The sequence below is a fragment of the Alternaria viburni genome (assembly GCF_023758015.1).
Source record: "Alternaria viburni strain BMP 2772 chromosome Unknown scaffold_37, whole genome shotgun sequence".
Lineage (NCBI taxonomy): Eukaryota > Fungi > Ascomycota > Dothideomycetes > Pleosporales > Pleosporaceae > Alternaria > Alternaria viburni.
Window position 1 is genome coordinate 217,460 of NW_026055806.1, and position 22,393 is coordinate 239,852.

Sequence of the window (22,393 nt, forward strand, 5' to 3'; positions counted from 1 at the left end):
GGTACGCGCACAGCGGTGGCGGTACTGCGAAGAACGCAAAGCTGACTGACGGCGCAGTACATAGCTATGGATTGAATGCCGGCACCTCGCTTTCTCTCTAGCTACGACGCTCCAGAGTACGATGCGGAGGCCGGCAAAGAGAATGCCTCGCCCAGACGACCGTCACGAAAGAAGTACGCGAGATGCCGCGCACCCCCACCGAGCAGCGCAACAAGAATGCGGGACTGTGCCAAGCGTGCGACAGGCAGAACGCAGCGAGGCTTGTGTCGTACCCGTTCCACGAGCCCCCATCATTGCCGGCGTCGCTTCCGCCACGCGCGCCCGAATTGATGCGACCCCCGCTGGCGTCCCCGGTTCTCCGCTGTTCACGTAGCGACCTCGATGCTTGTTTCGCTCACGACGCGCCCATCTACCCCAACATCCTCACATTCACTAACAACAGGACGGACGAAGAAAGCAGCACAGAGTAAAGATTGGAAAAACCCATGTCATTTGTTACATACATTGCCTGGAACTCCATTACCACCCGCGCCTCAACAGCACCCGCCCGTCTATCCCAGTGAGCGCATTTCTCTTGTAATGCCCGCCCATTCCAAATCATCAAGGTCGCTCCCGTCTGCAAACACTCCATGGCCGCTCTCGTCTCTAGATTCGTCACGGTTGCCCTCGTCTCCAGATACCTCTGATTTGTCGTGGATGCCCTCGTCTCCAGAGTGCTCTGATTCACATCTCTCTTCCTCCTCCACGACGGAAAGGGTGTTCGGGCCTTGACAGGTCGACGTACGAGATTAGCATGGGTCTTGTACGCACTTCGTAGAGTCAGGACTTACCATCGGTTGTTCTCTTGGACAGGCCGCCAATCTGCAAGAGGGCGTCCCTGTGTGTGGCCAGCTTTGCCAACAACTGGGCGCAGCGACGCTCCGCGTCTTGCTGTGCGTTTTGCGCCGCGATCCTCTCACGCTTCTCGTCCACCACAGCAGCATCGCTTCTGCTAGCCCTGTCGCTCCATCGCTCGCACTCCTTCTTCCAGTGACCGATCTCGGCATTGGCTTCCTTGGCGGCAATCTTCCAGTACTTCGTTGCGGCGTTGGTGTAGTCCAGCGCGCGGTTCATGACATCAATGACGCCTGGTTCAACCGCAGATATGCTCGAACGCGTTGCTTTTTGGACACTGTCGGAGGTCCTCATGCGCTTGGGGGGAGGGGTCTGCGGCGACGCAGATCGTGGAGCGGGTCGCTTCGTTGAAGGCATGCTAACGAAGGGAGGCGTTCTGAATATTTTGCAATCTGATGGGACCCGAGAGAGTACAGTACAGATGGTTGAGGAGTGGACTGAAAGACCGGGGACGAGCACAACTGTAACAAACGCCTTGAGGTAGGGGAGGCTCTATCTCTTGCGTCTCGTCCGGGCGCCCTTCTTGTAGCATGTATCGGACACCCACTACAATCGCCCATCGTTTTGAAACCTACTGGGGCGCAATATCTCAGAGTGGATGAGCACGTCCTGTGCTGCGACCACATTTTGCACTATCACCCCAACATCCGCGCCACCCACCGCATGTCTCTGGTCTGATACCAACGCCTCACCCCACATTACTCTGCACATTCAGCCGAACTGGCTATACATCACGCTTGGAGAGGCTACACCATGGGTTGCCGTCGCTGTCGTCATGTCTCGGTTCGCTATTGGCCACGCCCTCAGTCCCAGGAACATGTCTGAGATAGCGCTGAATGGCTCGATTGGAAGAAGACGAAGGATCAAGCTCCGCGAGACAGCTTGCATGGTACCCGCTCGTTGCCATGATGCTTCTCGTGTAGCGGTGGCCTGGTGGCGTTGAATGGCGTGCCTACGCCGATTATTAGCGAACCTTGTACTACTGTCCATGCCACATCCCGTGGTGGAGACAACTTTCCCAGTGGGTCGATTTCATGTTTGGGATGAGCGTCGGTGGGTGCAAGATGCGGGAGAGTCCCGTCGCTTCCTCACTTTGGTCACGGCTCAGACGCTCTTTCCGTCTGCGTCAAACGTCGCCTCTTCAACCCACGTCGCCTTTACCTTCACTCCCCAATAATGTACTCGGGCAGAATGATCATGGGTCTCTTCTCTGGACTGCCATCACACCAATGAACTCAACGTAATCCGCAGGTTCGCTTCACGCGTACCAGTCCGCTGCCGACATTGGCTTCCAGACTTCCAGCCATCTAGACACAACACACACCTGGGCAGTTCGCGACTACGTCGTGAGACTGCATGCGTGTCGCATCGGGACTTTGGCTGCAGTCCCGGCAGACCAATAGAATGCTTTACCAGAACGCTAGCCCGCCATACCACCCCGACCCCTTCGTCGCTTTTCTTACGCGAATGGCGTTGTCGCTTTGCCATGTTCACTCACGGACAACAGCCTTAGTAGCTATCTCCGCGCTTGCCCAGGTGAGCGGGTACTGGTGCACCTCACCTGGAACATGTGCCATTCGGACCCCATCGCTCAATCTTCAGTCGCCTGGTCTCTGAGTCCCAGTCCCCACCGTTGCTGCTGTTTACCGCGTCACGTACCAGCCCCACCGCTGTTTCTGCGAGCACGCGACATATCACTTCACGCCCGCGGCTCAGAACGCTGTGTAACGTTTCCCGTAAGACGCACAGACTCTTGCATGGGTTCAGTCGACCCTAGAACTGCCGCCGACTGGCTGCCTTCCCGAGAATCCATGTGCCTGCCCAAGGTTTGCGCGATTTACACTCGCCGTGATCTCTGCTTCCAGCCACCCAGCCCTTGCCCCTACTGCCGCACTCCCATCTTCGTCCCTGGAATACCAGACACACAGCCACCACCCCAGGAACCGGCGCCTTGCATATTGAACAAACGACAACTTCAAGCCCAGCGCCCTCGTTAGAATAGTAGTGACACCTACATCCTGATGCAGGTAGAGGTGGCGCAAGTCTGATCCGGAAGAGACGGCAACGCTGCTTCCATCACAGTCAATCCCCACAATGTATCAGCGCCAGCGCCCACGGCGTCCACGTCTATCACCGTCAATGTTCACGTGGCTATGCATGGTAGCTGCATGTCACCCGCAGACGGCAAACCCGAGGCGAATCTTCGGCACGACATGGCTGAACGCGCTGTTGGTCAAAGACAACGTCACTGCGCAGCAGCTCATGATACCAGAAACCCGTAACAAAGACCAACCTGTCAATTGGAAAATAGAACGAGGCTATACCCAGTATACATTGCGGCGGAGAAACGCAATGGAGTCGACGAATCCTAGACGTTTGGAAAACACACGCAAGCATTGGGATGCTAGACCGTTGTCCTTTGCTTACCTGGCGGTGCGGAAAGTCAGTATTGAAGTCCAATATCTTTTCCGTCGGCACATCCGCAGTTGCAAACGCCGGCGCCGGAAGCTGTCCGCGTGGTATCGGGCGCTCGCGCAGTGGTGATTTCGAAGAGACGGCACTCATTGTCTTCTAGACTATGTTTGGAGAGTCAATTGTATTGTTACAATATCATGGCCTCTGCAACGGCCTGGGCTTGTGCTGTCTTGCGAGCCCCTGGCATCTTCACGACGAGCTTATCTTCGGTCCTCGGTCATGATTAAATATCACCCCATACGCAGATACCTCCTTTACCATTATCGAAACGGCCCGTCTATCTTTTTCATCATCCAATCAGCCACTGTTTTCATGCCCTTCAGCGAACATGTACCGAGCCAACGAACTCAAGCGCTCGTCTTACGAATACCCTTCCACCACTCAACACACTTTGCCCCGCGAGGATTTTTTGGAACGTGGTCAGCAACTGGCGCAAGACCCTGTGGAGAGGCTCGTCCTTCGCACCGACAATGGTACGTCTTCCACAACCTTTGGCACTTTCATCCCATCTAATAGCACTTCAGGCTCGGCATCGACGACTCCACCCACACAAATTCTCGATCGCAGGCCGATAGAACTTCCAGACCACGTTGTCATCGCATGTCCCCGGCGCATCCACTCTTCCGCGCGCGCATTTCGCAACGATCTAAGCGACAAACAAGAGAAGATCAATCGATACCTCGATGAGCTGGACGCGGCGGTAACCGGAATCGACCAAGAGCTAAGGGGCTTTTACAAGGTGCGGCCTGGCGGGCAGGTAGCTCCATGGCGTCTGTCGCATAATGGCGGATCGAGCTTGAGGTGGGGTTTCCGGACCGAGGAGACGCAGCCCCTCGAAAACCTCACGGCCGTTTCTGGTGGGCTTCAGTTGCTCCTCCGCAACGGAACCGAATACTGGGAGCCTGGCTTTGGGGGCATCATCGAGGCTGGCCACACCGTCCGCCCAATGGGCCCCTTCGGATCGTCGGAACCCGTTGATACTAGCCACCGAGACACCAGTCCGAGGCTCATTCCACCGGTCGCTAATCGCCCATGGGGGGACAACATCACCGACCGCCCCAGCTCGGAACCAAAGCGTTCAGCTAGCGCTTCCTGTGGACCGCCATATGGTGAGCTGCCCAAGCATTGGGTGGAGAAGCTCAGCCAATCAGCTGGGTCGCATTTCCGCGCTGATGGAGACGACATGTACCGTTGGGACTCTTTTGGCGAGAGGTCATACGCGCACGAGGGATTGGCCCACCCTCAGGAGGATGACTTCGAGCTTGCCCAGTTGAGTATCAACCCATGCAAGCTTAGCCAGAAACGCCACGAAGAAGGTGAGCTTGAACAAATGTACCGTCGGGAACACTTTCTCACTGGCACAGCTGCGGCCACCGTTGCGCTTCCATCTAGTCCCTCTGACGGCTCCGACGACGTTGGTTATGAGGCAGATGATGAGCCCCTAGCTGGCTTACCCTTTGACGAGGAGTCTTTCTCAGACCCGGCTGTACCTGGATTAAATATGGACTGGATCTTCCCGATAGTACCCTCCACACGGATCTATGAGGATCCAGTGAAGCACGACCAAGGTCATTTCGTCGCCCACGTCTACAGCGATGCTTCAGTAAGCCCCTTCACTTCTGCACCCAGCCTGAGGTACGTGGAGAGGGCCACTGTTGAGGCGTCGACTTTCCCGGACTTCAATCCTTGCAAGAAGGTCGATGCTTCATCCAACACCATCGCTTTAGATCTCCCCGAAGACATTCAGGCGACACATGATGTAGTAGGTCCTCAGCCTACTTGGCCTCGGCTTCCGACACGCCAAGAGGCCAGCAACGACGTCGTTGTAGACATGTTCGAAGGCGCAGAGCAGACGCACGAGGGAGCCAACTGTCGGCCGAAGGATGTCTTCTCTATCATCACCTTTCTCAAGTCCGTCGGCAATTGTTTTGTTAAGTCTGTTGTCGTGCGTCTTTATCACCGCCCTCGGGACCGTTCTTTTCGATCAAGAAGAGATGATAGTGCCAACATGAGCAGTTACTGAGGATTATGGCTTTTTGAAGACTTGGTGAGTGTGTTCAGCACGACATGGTTTCGGTGTTTGGGTGGTCTCTGCAATATTCACGGGGATGGTGATCATGTTGGAATCAAAGTCAGTCTTCTTGTTCAGGGCATAGCCATTAGTATCATGCAGTGTGTGAGTTGACGCGCGATGTCATTCATTTCCTAGCTTGGGTCACCACCTCAAGCCTTTACGTTTCTTACTTTCAGCGCATCGTCAATGTAAAGTCTATTGCCCTCGCTATTAAGCCTTGACTTCGCGTGGTATTTTACGGTTTCCCGCTTCAAGATATCCCACTCATAGAGGCACCGAGGTGTTTACCTTACGAGTACCCGCTTCCCGCTTGCCGCTTGCCGCTTCCCGCTTCCCGCTTCCTGCACACAGTATCGAGCGTTTATGATCAAGCAAACAGTACACCGTGGTGCTGCCTATCCAGGCGGGCGCGAGGCGAGGGTCCTAATGCAATAGCTTCAGTCAAATCCACGTCAGAACTACTCATGCATTGTTGAGTTTTGTTCGTTAGCTACAACGTCACGTCGCGAGACAACCTTCAGTACGGGCGTGTGCCCTCCGTGGTGCGCAGGTTGGACGATTTGCCAGTAGCCTGCCGTAACACCTAACTCAGCACGTCGCATTCCATTACTGCCGAAGAAAATCCATTTTGCAAATCCTTCTTTGCTCAGGTGACGCATCATGCTCATCGATTCGCTCCCGCGGCCGTACCAAAGAGTGTGCGTCGTCTTCTCCGTCGATGCAGAGTTTGCAGCCGTATGGGTGACTAAACTAACGGCGCCATCGTCGTCGGCGCGCGGAAACAGCGGACCGCTAGTAAAGTCCCGTCTCGACACGACGGGCGCGTGGTTGTGGTTGTGATTGTGCTGGGCTTGTTGGCGGGCGTCGTCGCGGATCGCGTCATCGCTCTTCGCTTCGTGATAGGACGTACGTGCATGCCGGGTCCGAATCGGTATATCGCTAGCACGTTTACTTGACGGTGCGCGTTGTGGGCCGAGAAATTGTCGAAGCTAAGCACCGTCACGGCCAGCGTCGAAAGTGAGGTGGTGTTGAAGGTGACGTCATTGGTGCCATAATGGGCCGTCGACAGGAGGAATGTCGCGTGTAAGGTAATTGCAGCGAGGCGGTCGTGACTGGGACGACAGGCTGGTATGTGAGACGAGCAACATTGGCCAGGCAACGGATAAGAACGGAAGAGTCAGATGTCAAAAGAGGGATCAGAATGCATCGGGAGACCAACCAGTGCAAAATGGCGAGGCGCCACGGCTGCCAGAATCTCGGTCCTGACTAGCTCACTCTGCCCGCACTAGATCCCGCTAGCGCTGCCCACTCCACACATCTGCAGCTCTCATGTCAGTGTAGGAGCGCTCGAGGTTAAGGTTGTTGTACCCCACCAGACATCGCTGCGGGCCCTGGAATAAATACATGCATCGTAGAGTTCTTCTCCATATGATACAAGATATATGTTCTTTATCGGGTCAGGCTTCACTGCAACAAACGCGCAAACCCCTCCACGCAAATTGATCAATTCCTTCTTCGCTTTTCCCCGCAGAGACATCTCCTTGACCATCTGTACATTGGCTTCTGATGCGACCAGCTTCGCAGTCGTCTGGTCCAATCGGCTGATCAATTGCGTACAACATCTCGCCCACCTTTTCTTTGATACCTGTAGTTCTGTGTTTGATGCGTCTTTCTTCTCCGTCATTTTGGACTACCAAAAGTATGGGCAACTATCAACCTTCACTACCCGGGCGGTCAAACCTCACGAGCCATTCGTTCTCCCTGCACTATGCACATCTCGACTCCCTTCTTCGTCGCCCAAGCCATGTATACTAGAGCCAGCACTGATCGACGGACTTTTCGCGTATCGCTCGAGACGGCGAGTGACGTTGGCAACATTCTTCTCAAGACGAGTAATATCCTCTTCGATCCTACGCACCACCGACTCGGCCCTAGACTTCAGTGATACCAGTGTCGGGCTGGGCGTCCACGATTCCGTACCATCAGTCATTGGATGGGGTCTGATGTGCGTCGTTGTCGGGAGATCTTCACGGCTGACGCAATGTTGAGGCTCAGGGTTGTCAATCCGACATTCGTTCCTACAACTAAAGTGACAAACACTGGGCGCAGATGCTGTTGGCCTCGCCTCACCGTCGATAAAATCACTATGCGTGTGATCGTCGCTGGTAGGGGTGTTGGCGCGATCCGCACCCTCGACTAAAAGATGAATCGAGTGGCAGCAACTCTCGCGTGCCGCTCGCATCATGGCCGTCCCGTACTCGCTCAGTTCGGCCTCGGATAGGTCTTCTGCATGGCGACACGGGCTGCGCGTAGTCGGTTGAATGTTGCCTGAGCTGGGGCAGTCCGCCATGGCCACCGTTTGACTCTTGCAGGAGATCTTGGTTCACGTCTGCGATCTGCCGGGGAAAGCGGGTGTTGGTGGGCAGTATTCCAGCGAGAAAGTCACGGTGATAAATCGCTGGAGACCGATCATTTAGCATAATAACGCGATTGTCTGGGACAATCATGTGTATGATTGTGTAATTGGCAATCGCACGGTACAGCACGCGACATGTCGCGTACATGACCGTGTGCGAGCGCGTTGGCAAGTGAAGATGAGCAAGACGAGCTTCAAAGGTCTAGCAAATGATTGACATCCCAGGACAGGTACATAAAGCCATCATAGAAAGGCAAATCGTATCTGGAGAATCCCATGGCGAAAGACCCGAACAGTCCATGCTGCACAGCCTCGACGTTTGCGTCGCGAAACTGGTGAACAAAGGGGATGACAATTTAGCGAAATGCCTAAGGTGAGAGCATCTTGCAGAGGTGGATGCGCGCGAGATGGCAAGAGTGTTGATGGTTGAATGTGCTGTGGTGAAGGTGTGGGGTTCTACTCGAGCGGACCGGGCCCCGGGGGGTGGAGCTGCGACGCTACGCCCTAAAACGATCAAGCGGCGCCCCAGAACCTTCAAACCGTCGAGATGTCACGGCGTACGACATCCTACCTACATCTCATGTCTCCAGATTCTGCGCGACTCATGCGCCCGTCGCGTCCACGGCCGCAACGTCACCTCAATTCTCGTTGCTGACTCCAATGTTCACACGAACGTGAAATGGTGTCTCGAAATCGAAACACATCATCTTCGGCAAGGTAGTGTTTGCGTCGGCACTTACAACACGTACCACACTTTATGCACCAACGGCATCAGCACCGAGCTATATATCCTCACGCCGTTCACGACTCGTTCTCGGGACATCATTTCCCCTTCGCCACGCCGCACATGTGGCCATCGTTTCCTAGCACGTTCAGGAAGCGCGTCATTGCCACAACGGAGTTGTACGACAACAACAGCGACCTTCCCCGCGCCTAATCTCGGAGCCGCTGTCGACTTTCTCACATCTCCTGCAACCTCGCGATCGAGCACAGGTCCACGTCACACGTGGTGCCTTCCACGGGCGGCCTCTTCAGTGCTCTAGCCTACCGGCGCGGCAACAACTTTGTCCACCGCGACTTGAGGTGACTTCCCCTGCAGCGCATACATTCGATGGGCCTCCACCACGAACTTCTCGTTTCCGTGACGACTTCGCCAATCAACCACGACGCCGATGCGAGCGAACAGCAGCCTAGCTGGCACCAGGAGATCGACGCCCTCACCCTGGTCATCGACAGCTACGCTATCAACGGCGTCACCTCACGCCAGCATCGATCGAGCCTGACTTCCTGGGAGCGACCGCAGCGCCGGCACTGACTTGGCCACCGTCAAGCTTCCCACAACGCTCGAAGCTGGCAAAGACACAAACGATGAGATCGGCGACAGAGTGCACAAAAGCGCAGCAATGGTTGGTATACGGCATGTCGTATTTTTGGCCACGACAGATCGCTGACACTTGCGCAGATACTGCCTATCTCCTCCTTCGCGACAAAAGACCCTGTGACGAATGCACACACGCAGACCACCGATATGGCGATCCATACAGACCAGTCCGCAGAACACGACATACACATACACAGGGATTATTTGCCAACGGGTCATGCAAATGACCAATTGCTCTTCGTTTATTGATGAGCAACTTGGCTGGGACAGGGAAGAAGAGCTGGCTTGCTCTCTATTTTTCCTGTTGAAGGCCTGACCCGCGCCTTGCCCGCCGACCACGCGTCCGAAGTCGATGATATTCTGCGCGTGTCCTTCAACACATGGGTGTCTTTTCCGCTTACAACGTCTGTCCTTGTTCACCATACTTTCTCCGGCATAATCTGGCTATCAGGAACCGCGAAGCGATAGCTGGACCTCCGCGGCAGGGCGCGCATTCAAGGAAATGAGGACAGGATGCGTTTACGGGCTGACAACAGCCGCGTACCTTCCAAGCTTGCGGCACCGCGCGTGTGCGGGCGACCCAAGTCGCAAGGCTTCCGCTGTCAAGATTGGACGTTCAGCGGGCAGAAACGCAGGTGGAGGCATTTCCCGCGCATCAATCTTGAGTTTCGCCTCTGTTGCATTCGTCCGAAGTATAACTGACACCCTTCCCAGCATCGCCCTTCACCTCGAACATCCAGACCTGAGCGCCTTACCCGTCCACCTCCGCGTCCTCGCCACATTCAGTCACTCCGCCCTGATCAAGCAAACTTCTTCACCGACGCCAACCTCCATGCGCCGGCCAGCATGACAATGCCGCGTTTGATCATGCGACATCACCTGTACAACGTGGAACATACACAACAAAACGATGGAATCGCAGTACAACTCGGACAAACGTATGCGAAATGCCCCTCGTTCCTTGATGAGCAGCTAGGCTGCGGCAAGGGAAGTGGAGCTGGAGAGGTACCGCGTGTCTTTACGGCGGGTACTACTCGACCTCATCGCACGCAGTGTGGACAACTTGCTGGTTGGTCGGCACTACGACGCTGGAAATGAAGGATGAGGGCTTTGCGTTCCGCTCACGCTTCACCTACGGCACATGGAAAGACCAAAAGCAACATGGAAGCATGGAGGACGAACGTTGACGGATTCAAGGCTTCGGTACATGAGCTAGGCGTTGTCGTCGAGGGAGAGGTCTTGCAGGTTTTCGAGCCCCCTAAGAACACCAACCCCAGTCATATCGCGAGAACCGACAGCAATACCAACGATCGCGGTAGCGAAACAGCGAACTGCAACGTGGAAGAGAGAGATTAGGCGGATCAGATCATCAATACCGCAGCAAGCCACTCGTGAGTATGACTATTGCGACAGTACCTTCTACTTTGACTTACACTTACTCACAGACTGAACGCAGGCCCATTGAAGGGTATCAACATACGTACTAGGGCTCTGGCGACCCGATTACTTACCGCGACGCGCACTTCCCGGACGCCTACCATGTCACTTGCGATGAAGGAGTCTCCCGCGCATACCACGTTCGAGGCCGCCACCATGAACTCCGTCTACCCTCGCAACGCTCCTCGGGATACGGCGATCTCTTCCTTAGTTACACTCGCGGTGTCGTCACTGCTGGTAGCGCAGTCACGTTTTGAGGCTGAACCACCCGTCTGGCTCAACTGGGACATCTGCAAAGACTAAGCGCAAGGACTAGTCAACAGCTGACTCAACTTCGAACCTGACGTTTCCAATCTCTCCGATTTAAAAGGTACCTTTGCGCAGGGTAGGGTCATGGATCGGGGTAAGCGTGAGCGGCTCGTTGGACTCGGCATCGAACTTGCGCTGAGGGAAATGGTCTCCTACACATTGGAGAACAACCCCTTTGAGGAGAGGTTTGCGATTGTCTCGGTGCGGACAACGTTCACTCGCTACGCGTATTCAACCTTGTCTGCTCACGACTCTATCGAAAGAGCTTGGGAACTCCTGAACACGGCTTACTGGCGCTGCCCTATCTGGACATTGTTAGCCGTGTACACATCTGGAATTGATTATACAATAGCGGGCCTTCATGATCTGCCACCCGGCGCATGACAGCAGCGATGAAGGTGAAGATGGGAGCGATTTGTGCCTCATCGTCCTTCCTGACGCGTCGTCTGTCCACACTACCTTTTCCTTGATTGCTGCGACCATCGTCTTCGCCCCGCAACGACTCCACAGAGACGTCTGCTAAGCGTAACACGCGCAAAGATCGGTGCTTCAACACACAGTCTAGTCAACTCACTTTCACACTATAGAGCACGATTCCGCTTCTAGGAAGAGCGCACACCAAATCGCTTGGCAACATGTGTGTGTGCAGAGGGAGTAGATGAAGAAGGTCGATCGTCGAGTGCCTGTGATTGGTATGCCACACAGATGAGACTGATGAGACCAGTAGTGAGACGCGTGAGGTCGGTGAGGAACGCAAAGTGGATGACTGGAAGAGCAGGGCCGGTACAAACGACTGTCCATGGGACGAGCTGGATTCCTAGACGTGCATCGGGAAGCTCTCGGTCAACGATGCGCAAGTACTGAAGACCAGGACCAGCTATAGAACAAAGACGACATACCAGCAAGGAGTCTTTGCGATAACGCCGCGCAGTACACGTCATGCATTCAGTAGCCCTTCACGACCTCCATCCCTGGGTATCGGATAATGTACGCTCCAGGCTCCTACCGAGTAGTTGTACTTGCGACGCTGATCCGGACAGCATTTATCGCTGAATCAAGCCATGTACCACGCGTCGAGACCTATAATGGCGTCGACTCATAGAACTGACCATTCGATCCAAGGCCTTCCCAAAGGTCGTCTTCGTCTACCTCTCAGGCCGTAGGCCTTCGCCACACTTCCAATCGATCTAGATATCTCTCACATACCACCGAGACTTCCATTATCCGACATGCTAGCAGAGGGCGACCTGCTCTCGTTCTCTGCCCCGCGGTGGCCATGAGAAACAGGTCGCCAGGGTCCGCCCTCGGCGTTTGCAGCTCCACCGTGGTGAGCGTGAACGTGGGACCAGAGGTGACTGAGGAAGCGCGTCTTGGCGTACAACAAGTCTCCCACTTCTTGCAACCAGTTGTTTGCTCATTCTCATTCTAGCGTACACCAACGCCTGCAAGCCCGTGATCCTGCGAACAACAAACGACGAGACCGCTGCGATGAGTTCCGGAAGCGAGGCCACCGTGATAAATGCAGAGAATGAGCCCGCTACGGTGCAACGCACAACCCCAGCGCAAGAATTTGCGTTGACCCTTAGACACCGCGTTCAAAAGGATGCGGTGCAATACGATCATCCCAAAGACCTACCGACGTGGGTAATCGGCCTCATGGCTATTGTCGAGGTCGAAGAGATCAATCCTCCCAGTCGAATCGGATCCGAGGATAAGGCTGACCCCTCTGCCCGAGTTGAGTTGAGTGACGAGGCTTCAATCTGTAGCGATACCGACTCCTGGAATGAGCCAGCCTTTTACTACGACGAGATGAAATGGAAGCACGAAGAGGAAGCCTCCAGCTACGGCGCTGATATCTGTGATGAAGCCGAGACCATCGTATCCACAGGCGACGAAACGGACTGCAAGGACCGCGTTGCAACGGGTATCATAGTAAAAGCTGTGTACGAAAAGGGTGATAGCGATATGGTGAATTGCGGGTAAGTACAGCTGCCGACTCACTGCGTTATTGACCCGGCTAATCCCCCTCATAGACTCGATTTAGACGGCGCAGACGATAGATCACAACGCTTGGCAGTCACAGCTCTGAGGTGGATCAAGGCTAATGTTCTTGCGTGTCTTCCATCCTCCCACAGACGCACATCTCCAACGCTGCCTGCCTCAACACCGAAGGCCCCAGTGTCGATCGATTTGACGTGGCGAAAACAATACTGAGAGCTATCATCAAGAAGGCGTTGCTGTTCACCATTCCAGACCGTGTCGGTTCCCAGGTGGACTACCAAACTTGCGTTTGCCGTTTGCGTGTTCCGCTCCAGGTTATCATGGGACCAAGAAAGACTCGAGACAGAGATGATGAAATTGGACAATCGCGAAGACCACGCTTCGTTCTCCACCCTCAAACCATACTCGATACCAATGAAGAGGAGGAAGAGATATGCAAGCTCAAGGCGTGGGAGCATGATGCTCTTGGGTTGGAGGAGTACGAAACAGTGCGAACCCACGAATAAGAAGCTGCTCAGGTAGAAGGAATTGACTTTGTCAAGTCTAGAGGTCTCGGAGTGATCAAAGCTCGGGAAATCAAGGTTGCCAGGGTCAGTCTTAGCCAAGAGGGACTACGCCCGCGGCACGTATATGTTGTTTACTTGCTTACATGATCTATAAAACTTGATCTCAGTCCTTTCTCCACGCTTGCCATGGACCTTGAAGCTTTGAAACAGCGATCTCCAACGTTAGCTACCGTTACAGCAGCACCCACCAAGGCTCTTTTCCCTAGATTAGGAAGCTATACGCGGATCACGCCGAAGAACCAACGTACCGAGGACCCAAAGACCGCCGGAATACGTCGTACCAGCGACTTGACGACCTTGATTACGACACAATCAACGACGTCTCGCATTAAGTTCTTTCAAGAGTTCTTAGTAATAATCCGAGTTCTTTCCACGGCTTGCACTACCCCATAGATCTGTCGTGGTCCACACGGATCCATATGCCGCCTGAAGACAACCAAAGGTCCGCGCCATCGTCACGCAGGCTTTCTCAGACTGTCAGAATCTAGAGAACTCGAAGAAAGATCGCGTAAACATACCCATCTTGCCTACGCCCTCACTCTCCATAGCAAGTCAAAAGCCTGTTCATCTGAACTGGGGGTATTGCAAGGAATGATGGGTGTAAACATCTCGAACGACTTCGCACCAACAGCGCAGCCTCAATTGTATGCTCGAATATAGGACACTATATCCGTTGGATATTCCACGCAAAGAGATCAGAAGAAGGCATAAGGTGTCATTTTGGAAAGAAAGCGACGGATGTTCCACGGGCCGAAGCCGATATCTTGCGTGGGCTTCCTTGCTGCAGACAGAACGCAGACACCTAGACAGTAGATTAAGACAAAGGCCTCTGGAATAAACGTCGCGGGCAAAGCCTCAAGTGTCGTATATGTGGACCTTTCGTGGCGGCTATTGCACTTTCGAGCAGACCTTTCCTCACCAGATAAGAGTGGTAAATTATCAAATGTGTTCTTACCTCCACATAAGATGTCTTCTCCCCAAAAGCAACGAGACCGCCGCACTCCAAGTGATGGAATTGGGATGATATCTGGGAGATAGCCTGCGAAGATCAGCTGGGCAATAGAGTAGAGGCAACAGTGGACATACTTACGAGGTATCAACACCATCGCCCTCGTGGTCATGGCCTTTCGTCTTGATGGGAATGCTTTCACAGTCAGTGCTGCCCTCCTCGTCTGCCTCAATGATAGTGCCGAGCTTCTTGAGACGGCGCTTGGGGTGGCGCGTCTTCTTGTACCACCGACATTTCATCTTTCGGGGAGTTCTCGGATGGCACTTGGGGTTGAGGAGATGTATCTTGATCTGCAGGGTAATGGTGAACAGCCTCGCGGATTCGGTGCATTCTATGCTGACGTCGCGCGATGTCTTCTGAGCTGTATATCGGTAGTAGGGGAAATGACTTTCCGTGAAACTAGGACAGCAGCGCTTGGGCACAAGGAACACATTTCCGGGTGTGGAAGACCTCGGTTGGTGGTCGCTTCCGCAATCACTTTCACCATGATTACGCACCAAGCGCTAAACCCCAGCGGCTGACCGTGTTGGCTCCAACAGGTCTCATTTCCTGGGGTTCGAAGCGGGTGTGATCAGATTTGCGCTGGGATTATTTCGCTGAGGAATTTGGTGGAGCTCAATCGTGATTCACCTGGGCATTTGTGTGTCGGGGGAGGAGAGGTAATGGCGTTGTGAGTTGGGATACATGACCCTTCCAGTATTTCATCTACCTGCAGGCTTGCGTGAACGCTCTAGACCGCAGGACATCTCACAACATTTGTACGGCTGATGCCGCAACTGCTTCAGAGTCGATACAGACCTCCAACTCGACACACAGCGTGATCGCGACCCGTTTGTCTTGGTCAACCGAGCCGCAGGTACCAGGGAAGCTTCTGTCATCCAATCTTGGAGGGCGAGACTGGTTTTGTACTTTTCGTACCTTACCAGCGATACGGAGAGATTCAGGCCGCTGTCATTGAGGCGCTGATTTCCGCCACTCCAATTCCGCAAGTAGTAGTGAAGGTGGAAGGGACGGTGAGCGTGGAGAAGTGTCTGTCGTAAGGATCTTTTGCCAACCCCTACTAGCCAACCCATCGCACTACTCCGACTACCCACCATCCCCACCACTTCCGCGCGACGCGTCGCAGTCCCCTCAGCCTCATCACCATCTTTCTGATCACCCACCAAAGCGCAGCACTTCCGAGCCTCAGAAATCGAAGTCTACAAGGCCCCATACCAAGTGACCGTTCGCAATGAGAGGGATGTTTGCGCAGGAATTTGTCGGTCCGTGAACGACCGGTTCCTCCATCTCGTCCATGCTCCGCAAGCGATGTGAAGGTGTTGAGACCAGTGCGTCCGCCATCTGAGCCGTCAATTCAGAGAGCCCAACATGAGAAACGCGGCGAATGAGGGCAAAGAAGGCGGGGGCAGCTACGTCGAAGAGGTCCAGAAAGGTATCGATCGAGACAGAGAAGGCTACGATGATATTGATGATATGAGCGATGACGACCACGTGGTCATAACCATTGAGCTCGAGTGGGTATATCCGCCGCGGGGTCGCAATCTGCCTAGCTGACCTTTATGGGGCGATCATAGTGTGGTTGGAAAGCATTCAGTTTGAGCTCGCCGCGATTGATCGCGCAAGAGAAGAACAAGCCAGGGCGAGGCTTTGTGCAGACCCTCCAGCCCTATGAGCGACGCGACGAGAACAGCTTTCGGCAACGCGCGACCTATCGAGATGCGAAATCATGTGGGGTCTGGAAGAGGAGCTGGATATGTTGGCGCAAGGGCGTTGCTGGGCGGGGTCCCTGTACCAGACTAGAGGTTACTCGTGGTTGCGCGCTGGGCTTGGATCTTTTAGAAGGGCTGTCATGTTGCGACAGGAAGGCAATTGTTAGATCGCGTCTCGATGGAGTTCGTAGGTAGTCGTCTCTAGTGGCGGCGCCTCGTCGTGGCTATACTGATGCAAGGGCGGGCGACCAACGCATAGTCCGACTTTCAGGCGTGGATGCGCTTGCGAGAAGGTCCGAGGTGTTGTTGGGTGGGCGGCATGTCGTGTTTCCGACTTCCGCCCAGAGCCGAGGTCCAGTCTTGCGCATGCCGCCCTTGTGTCCTCCGCGTACACTCAGCGCACTGCTCATCCCAGCCTGAGCTGGTCAATAGGAGGGCTATCTTGTTCCCACTTTATGGGACTCTGTCGGTGATGCGCGGTGTGGGCACATGAGTAGCTCATGGGCTGCATATGACTGATTTAGCGCGGAGGCTTGATTGCACAACAGATCTTCTACACGTTTGAAAAAAGGTATATTGGCGATACAAATGCGCGCATTTTTATCGCATGTACAACAATTTGTCGCGTTTTTTGCAGTTCAGATGGCTGCAGCTTCGCTGATTGGACGACACGACCTTCCCCATCGATCCGCCACATGCTTCCCATGCTCGAATGCTTACACTGAATCAGCTGGGCACTCTGATGAGATGACTCCCGGACTATCCATCGCTGACTTGGCAGAGAAAATTCTCACGAGGGCTGATACAAGCTCCATACCAAGAGCGTTGGCGTGTTCATGCCTCCTTGTAGCGCTTTGCCAGGCTACTCAGTGCTGAACTGGGCGCGCCTCGTTTCCTCAGGCTGCTCAAAACTGCGAGGAACAAGAATTCCTCATCGGTTTCATCCTTGATCTTGTCATTTGTCAGCCCTACCACAAGATGCAAGGACTAAGTCTTGCGACTTACGTCCTTGCTCTCTCCGCCTTTCTGTTCCTTGGCCTTCTTATCATCCGTCTCATCCTCGCTGCTCCATCCGTTCTCCATGTCTTGTATGATTTGTAGCCCATATGAGGCGGGGGCATACACTTCGTTGCTCGGGGGTGCCATTGTAGATTCTAGGCCAGGTATAGTCGCGAGCTTGAGGTAAAACGCGATGGCTACGTCCGGCTTGACGTCGCAAAGACGGTCAGCGAAGTCTGGTTTGACATTATTCTCTGCTGCAAATCTTTCTAATCCCCCTGCCTCGACCCAGTCCTTGTACGCTTGCAGCTCTCGAACCCGTCTAATCCTTGGGACGGACTGCTGCTGGGAGGATGACATCGTGTAGGGTGCGCGAACTGTAAGTGCGTGTGCAGGTATGCTTGTGCGTGGTGGTGTGTATGCGTGTGCGAGTATGTTTGCGACTGTGCAGTAGAACGAAGGGTTTTAAGTGCAGTGGCTATGTACCTCTAGAACCATGGTTCTCCTTCCGCAACATCCACAAATTGAACCAGCACTATTAACAATCCATTCGTCCTAAACTTCTTAGGGTTCTTTTTGATGGGTATAGTTAGCGACGTCTGTAAGCTTAAGTCCAGGAGATAGCCTTGCTGAAAGGATGAGTTGAGAATCATAGGATTATAAGGAAAGAGTATTGAAGTACACGTAGAAGGAATCAACGTGAAATGTGTACACGCGTAACCTACGGAAGTTGCACACTGGGTAAATGTTTACCATGCGAGGACCGTTGTCTTGCTCTTTGTCAACCACCGACGGGTTGACCAGCGCCAAAAGCTACACACTTTCGCAATCGCATCCGCATCCCGACGTTTTCATCATACACTCGTAGACACACACACATATACACAATGACAGACCTCGAAGCAGCCCAGTCTGCTTACGAACAAGTCTGGGCGTCTTCAGACTACACCAATGTCTTGAACGCCAGATACATCTTGGCAACAGCCATGCCGGCTGCAACGCAGCCGTGGAGAGAGTTCCTCCGAAGATGCGATCAACTGCTAGAGAATGTCGATCCGAATACTAGATGGGACCTCGCGGGAAAGCTGCTAGGCAAGAAGAATGGAAAGTTGTTCGGGGATGTCAAGCCAGCATGGACAGAACCTCTTCCTCCCTATCTTTGGACAAGCGGCATCGGACTATGCACGTCCTTTGCGATCGCAACAAACGAGCATGCGAGCATCGATGCCGCTTATATCGAATATCCCGCAGCACATCGCATAGCAAGCAAGTCCGATGAATCCCAATCGGCCGTTGTCATCGATTCTGGTCCGGGCTATGCGTTTGAGCTGGCGGAAGGGGAGTCCATCAGCAATTGGGAGAATCGCTCCGGAAACGTCTGGTGGAGGAACGGCGGTAAGATGATCGAGCCTGTCAACATAGCGACAGCCGAAGAGGCCATGAAGCTGTGTTTGGATCAGCTATGGAAAAAATGCCGATGCCTCTTGGTTCTTCACCGAGGCCCCGTAGTAGATGCCTGCGGCACTTGGGAAGCTATGACAATGTTTTCCGGGTTTCACCGAGCTTTCAGACTTCAAGAAACCGCTCGAGACGGATTTGTCTCGATAAGATACATTGTCTTTAGTAAAGGCAGGCCGGAAGATCTGGACGACTGCATGGCTATCCTTACTGACTGGATGATGCTGCGTCGTCCTCTTATGGAAGAAACAGCGAAGCGTCTCTTGTCTGAGATGCTAGAACTGTTTTCAGATGCATCAGACCTTTGGGGTAGTCCCAGAGTGTCTATTGCGGAGAGGGTGACCGACGATGGAAAAGCGCATCGTAGTTGGCCTGATGCGAGATTCGAGGAGTCGTGAATCAGGCTCGTTTGAGGAGATAGGTAGAGGTACTTCGTGTAGACTTTTGTGGGTACGTTGAGTATGTATAGCTAGCAGTGTCTTTTTGTCATAACGTCGTTCTACGCTCGATGCACCACCACCTTTCGCAAGTTCATGGAGTGCATCGAGAGGTTGAGATGATCTGTCGTCTGATGTCGCCCGAGGCCCGCCCAAGCCCCGCCCGTGAGACTCGGCTATGCCGTGCCCTGGGCGGTAATGGAACTGACGGCTGAGTGTTGGTGGTCTTGGTCAAGATGGCTATGACGTTGATGACAAAGCGGCGCTAGTGCCCATGTAGGCTTAGTGGCACCCGGCCGCGGCCAGCATTCGCTCTGGGTCGGTGCCAGCTCTCACTACCACACCCCCCATGCATGCGCCACAGTCCACCATGTCTTGACAACAGCGCATTACAGTCATGTCGTCCTCCGACCCCATATTACCTCTAGAGCCGGAGATCCCGGTTCTGTTCTGACCAGCAGCCTCAGCGCTCTCGGCGTGACATATTCCGTTGCCCTCCACAAGACCACTCGCCATGCGACTCGCATACGTATACCGGCCCATCGCCCTCCCGCATGCGACACCACGTTAGCATCCAATCAAGCGACTGCAGCACCCAAACGCCCATATAAGACACGGAATCACGTTAAGCAGCAGCACCTTGGACTGTCCAGCATCGCGACGGCCCTGCTCTCGTGCGACGTAGCGCTCAGATCTCCACACATACTACATACACCTCAGACATCGCTCATGTCTAGTCGCTACCAATGGCCCGCCGCTGTCGTCCTGGTCACACCAAAACACGACCGGTCGGGAACTGGGAGACGATACACAGCAGGATAGCGGACCATGGGCGCGGTAGCATCTAATCCGTGGAAGCGCGCTCAACGAAGCCAATGACAGCCTAGTTGAATCAGACGGCTTGATATCGGGTACCGGTGCAGCTGAACACCATATTTAGCCAACACCCGACACGAACCCAAAGGCCTATCCCTCACAACACCTGTCGCGCGCACTCTCTGCAGAACTTTGGACTATCTGCCCAACACGCACGCCCGGTTCCTGTCTCTAGCAGCGACTTGCAGATGTCCCCACTGAGGACGTTACCTGGGCCTTGGAATTAGGCGGAGCTGGTGCTGGGCAAGACAACATGTCTCAGCGTCACCCTTCTCTGATAAGCATCTCAGGCTGAGGCACACCACTGCGTCTTGGTTAAGAGGTTGCGAACAAAGTCGTTTCATGCCACCCGCGACGCCTACAACCTCATCCATGATCGCCAAGTTCACTCCGCAGCCCCCACCATCGGCGCGAGCCCACCCCAACTGCCACCGCCTCGCCCGAGGTCCACCACTCTGTCATCGCCAGCTCTGATCTCACATTGACTGCGCGAAGCTTGTCATCAGTTACAACCGCGTGCTTAGATACCCTGCTGCAGCAGAACGTTATCGTCCTCACGATGGACCGAGTCCACATGACGCGCAGTTGCCAGACCACGCATCGCCCGTTAACCGAACGTCGATCGATACTCCAGCCGATTGCCCTTACGCCATCCCTCCGGCCTCTCCACATTGCGAGGACGCGTTCTACACCTGGCCACACGATATCATACGCGTCGCGATAGGTTTCCGTCTCCACGACACACATGGCGATCTCGAGAGAAGATGGACAGGACAACAAGGGTGGAGTACAACAAGATGGGTGTCACGGGGAATGGCGGTCGCTCCCCGACTGTGGGAGTTTAGGAATTCGACTGGATTGGCACGAGTAGGCTGCAGGTCAACGAAGGGTGAAAAGGCTGACGGCTTCTTACTCAAAGACCGAGTACATGTTGTGGATGAGCAGATCTGCTGCAAGAGTTTGGATAACCCGACGCCTGCTGGTGACTACTCTGAGATGGTTAGGTGTTCATATAGCAGTCCATAATGTTCTATTTGCAATAATAATAGTCTGACAAGGCAACGTACCACTATTTACCACGCAGTCAAGCACCCTGACCGGAATCTAAAGAATCTATCCTGCCTATCTCCTCCGCGTCAACACGACTATTGGTTGTATGCGCGAACTCCGAACGAAAGAATGGTATTGTTGTTGCTACGAAAGACTGTCTAGTTCCCATCAGTAAATGAGACTTGGCCGATGATCGTCCAAATGGGATGCCAACAAGTCAGCGACTGTTGGTGGGGATGGATCAGGTCCGAGAGGAAAGCAGTATTCACAGTGGTAGTCCATTGGGCTGATCCTGGTTACCCGGCCGTTCACTCGGTTGCGTCCACGAGCTTGGACCCGTCCACGAGCTACCTTCGTCACACATGTGGTACATACCGGATGACCACACGGAGTGTCGAGCAACCCATCGTCTCCATTGCACATGCAGCATTCAGTATGGCTGGACCGGAGGGGGTGAAGCTGCTGAGGGCCTAAAGCGAGGTGCTGGGGACAGTAGACTCGTTGGTCGCTGTCGCGACAGGCATTGAAGCATTGCCGGCAGCAGATGCTCTTGCATGTGCTGAAAACGAGTGGGTCCGTGTCTGGGTCTGTGTCGTGTTCGTGGACGCACTGCGAGATATTATTGATGCTATCTTGAGGAGTATCCATGCTCTCTTGAGTATCAATGCTCTCTTGAGTATCAATGCTCTCTTGAGTATCAATGCTCTCTTGAGTATCAATGCTCTCTTGAGTATCAATGCTCTCTTGAGGAGTATCCATGCTTCCTTGTAGATCAATGCTCTCTTGAGGAGTATCAATGCTGTCTTGAGGAGTATCCATGCTCTCTTGGGGATCAATGCTGTCTTGGGGAGTATCAATGCTGTCTTGAGGAGTATCCATGCTCTCTTGGGGATCAATGCTGTCTTGGGGATCAATGCTCTCTTGAGGAGTATCCATGCTGTCTTGAGGAGTATCCATGCTCTCTTCAGGGGTATCCATGCTGTCTTGAGGAGTATCCATGCTGTCATGAGGAGTATCCATGCTCTCTTGAGGAGTATCCATGCTGTCTTGAGGATTAATGCTGTCTTGAGGAGTATCAATCCTGTCTTGAGGAGTATCAATCCTGTCTTGAGGACTATCGGAAATGCTCCAAAGCTGTCGCCAGCTTTGCTTCGTAATGATTATGCAGCTCCTGAAGAAATCTCCATTCCCCAAAGAAGGCCAGCTCTCGATGGTGAAGATGTAGACGGCCACAAAACAAAAGAAGAGAATGAGACGAACGGATGTCTCGACGACAGCATCGTGGTCGCAGGCTTTGCGAAA

General features: G+C 53.9%; 6 protein-coding genes across 6 annotated transcripts; 3 read left to right on the forward strand and 3 right to left on the reverse strand.

Annotated features, from left to right (window-relative positions):
• Positions 1-551: 551 nt before the first annotated feature.
• J4E79_011138 (uncharacterized protein) lies at positions 552-1,251 on the reverse strand (the record flags this gene model as incomplete). Its single annotated transcript, XM_049359969.1, has 2 exons — positions 552-766; positions 831-1,251. The coding sequence occupies 2 exons, from the start codon at positions 1,249-1,251 to the stop codon at positions 552-554; spliced, it is 636 nt and encodes a 211-aa protein (XP_049205610.1).
• Positions 1,252-3,697: 2,446 nt separating this feature from the next.
• Positions 3,698-5,392, forward strand: J4E79_011139 (uncharacterized protein; the record flags this gene model as incomplete). The annotated part of the gene is made up of 2 exons (XM_049359970.1): positions 3,698-3,842; positions 3,894-5,392. The coding sequence occupies 2 exons, from the start codon at positions 3,698-3,700 to the stop codon at positions 5,390-5,392; spliced, it is 1,644 nt and encodes a 547-aa protein (XP_049205611.1).
• A 7,082-nt stretch (positions 5,393-12,474) lies between these two features.
• On the forward strand, positions 12,475-13,493 carry J4E79_011140 (uncharacterized protein; the record flags this gene model as incomplete). The annotated part of the gene is made up of 2 exons (XM_049359971.1): positions 12,475-12,954; positions 13,122-13,493. 2 exons carry the CDS (start codon positions 12,475-12,477, stop codon positions 13,491-13,493), a joined length of 852 nt encoding a protein of 283 aa, XP_049205612.1.
• Positions 13,494-14,639: 1,146 nt separating this feature from the next.
• J4E79_011141 (uncharacterized protein) lies at positions 14,640-15,049 on the reverse strand (the record flags this gene model as incomplete). Its single annotated transcript, XM_049359972.1, has 2 exons — positions 14,640-14,923; positions 15,013-15,049. 2 exons carry the CDS (start codon positions 15,047-15,049, stop codon positions 14,640-14,642), a joined length of 321 nt encoding a protein of 106 aa, XP_049205613.1.
• Positions 15,050-17,105: 2,056 nt separating this feature from the next.
• J4E79_011142 (uncharacterized protein) lies at positions 17,106-17,630 on the reverse strand (the record flags this gene model as incomplete). Its single annotated transcript, XM_049359973.1, has 2 exons — positions 17,106-17,222; positions 17,277-17,630. The coding sequence occupies 2 exons, from the start codon at positions 17,628-17,630 to the stop codon at positions 17,106-17,108; spliced, it is 471 nt and encodes a 156-aa protein (XP_049205614.1).
• A 527-nt stretch (positions 17,631-18,157) lies between these two features.
• Positions 18,158-19,126, forward strand: J4E79_011143 (uncharacterized protein; the record flags this gene model as incomplete). The annotated part of the gene is made up of 1 exon (XM_049359974.1): positions 18,158-19,126. The coding sequence occupies one exon, from the start codon at positions 18,158-18,160 to the stop codon at positions 19,124-19,126; it is 969 nt and encodes a 322-aa protein (XP_049205615.1).
• Between the last annotated feature and the right edge of the window lie 3,267 nt (positions 19,127-22,393).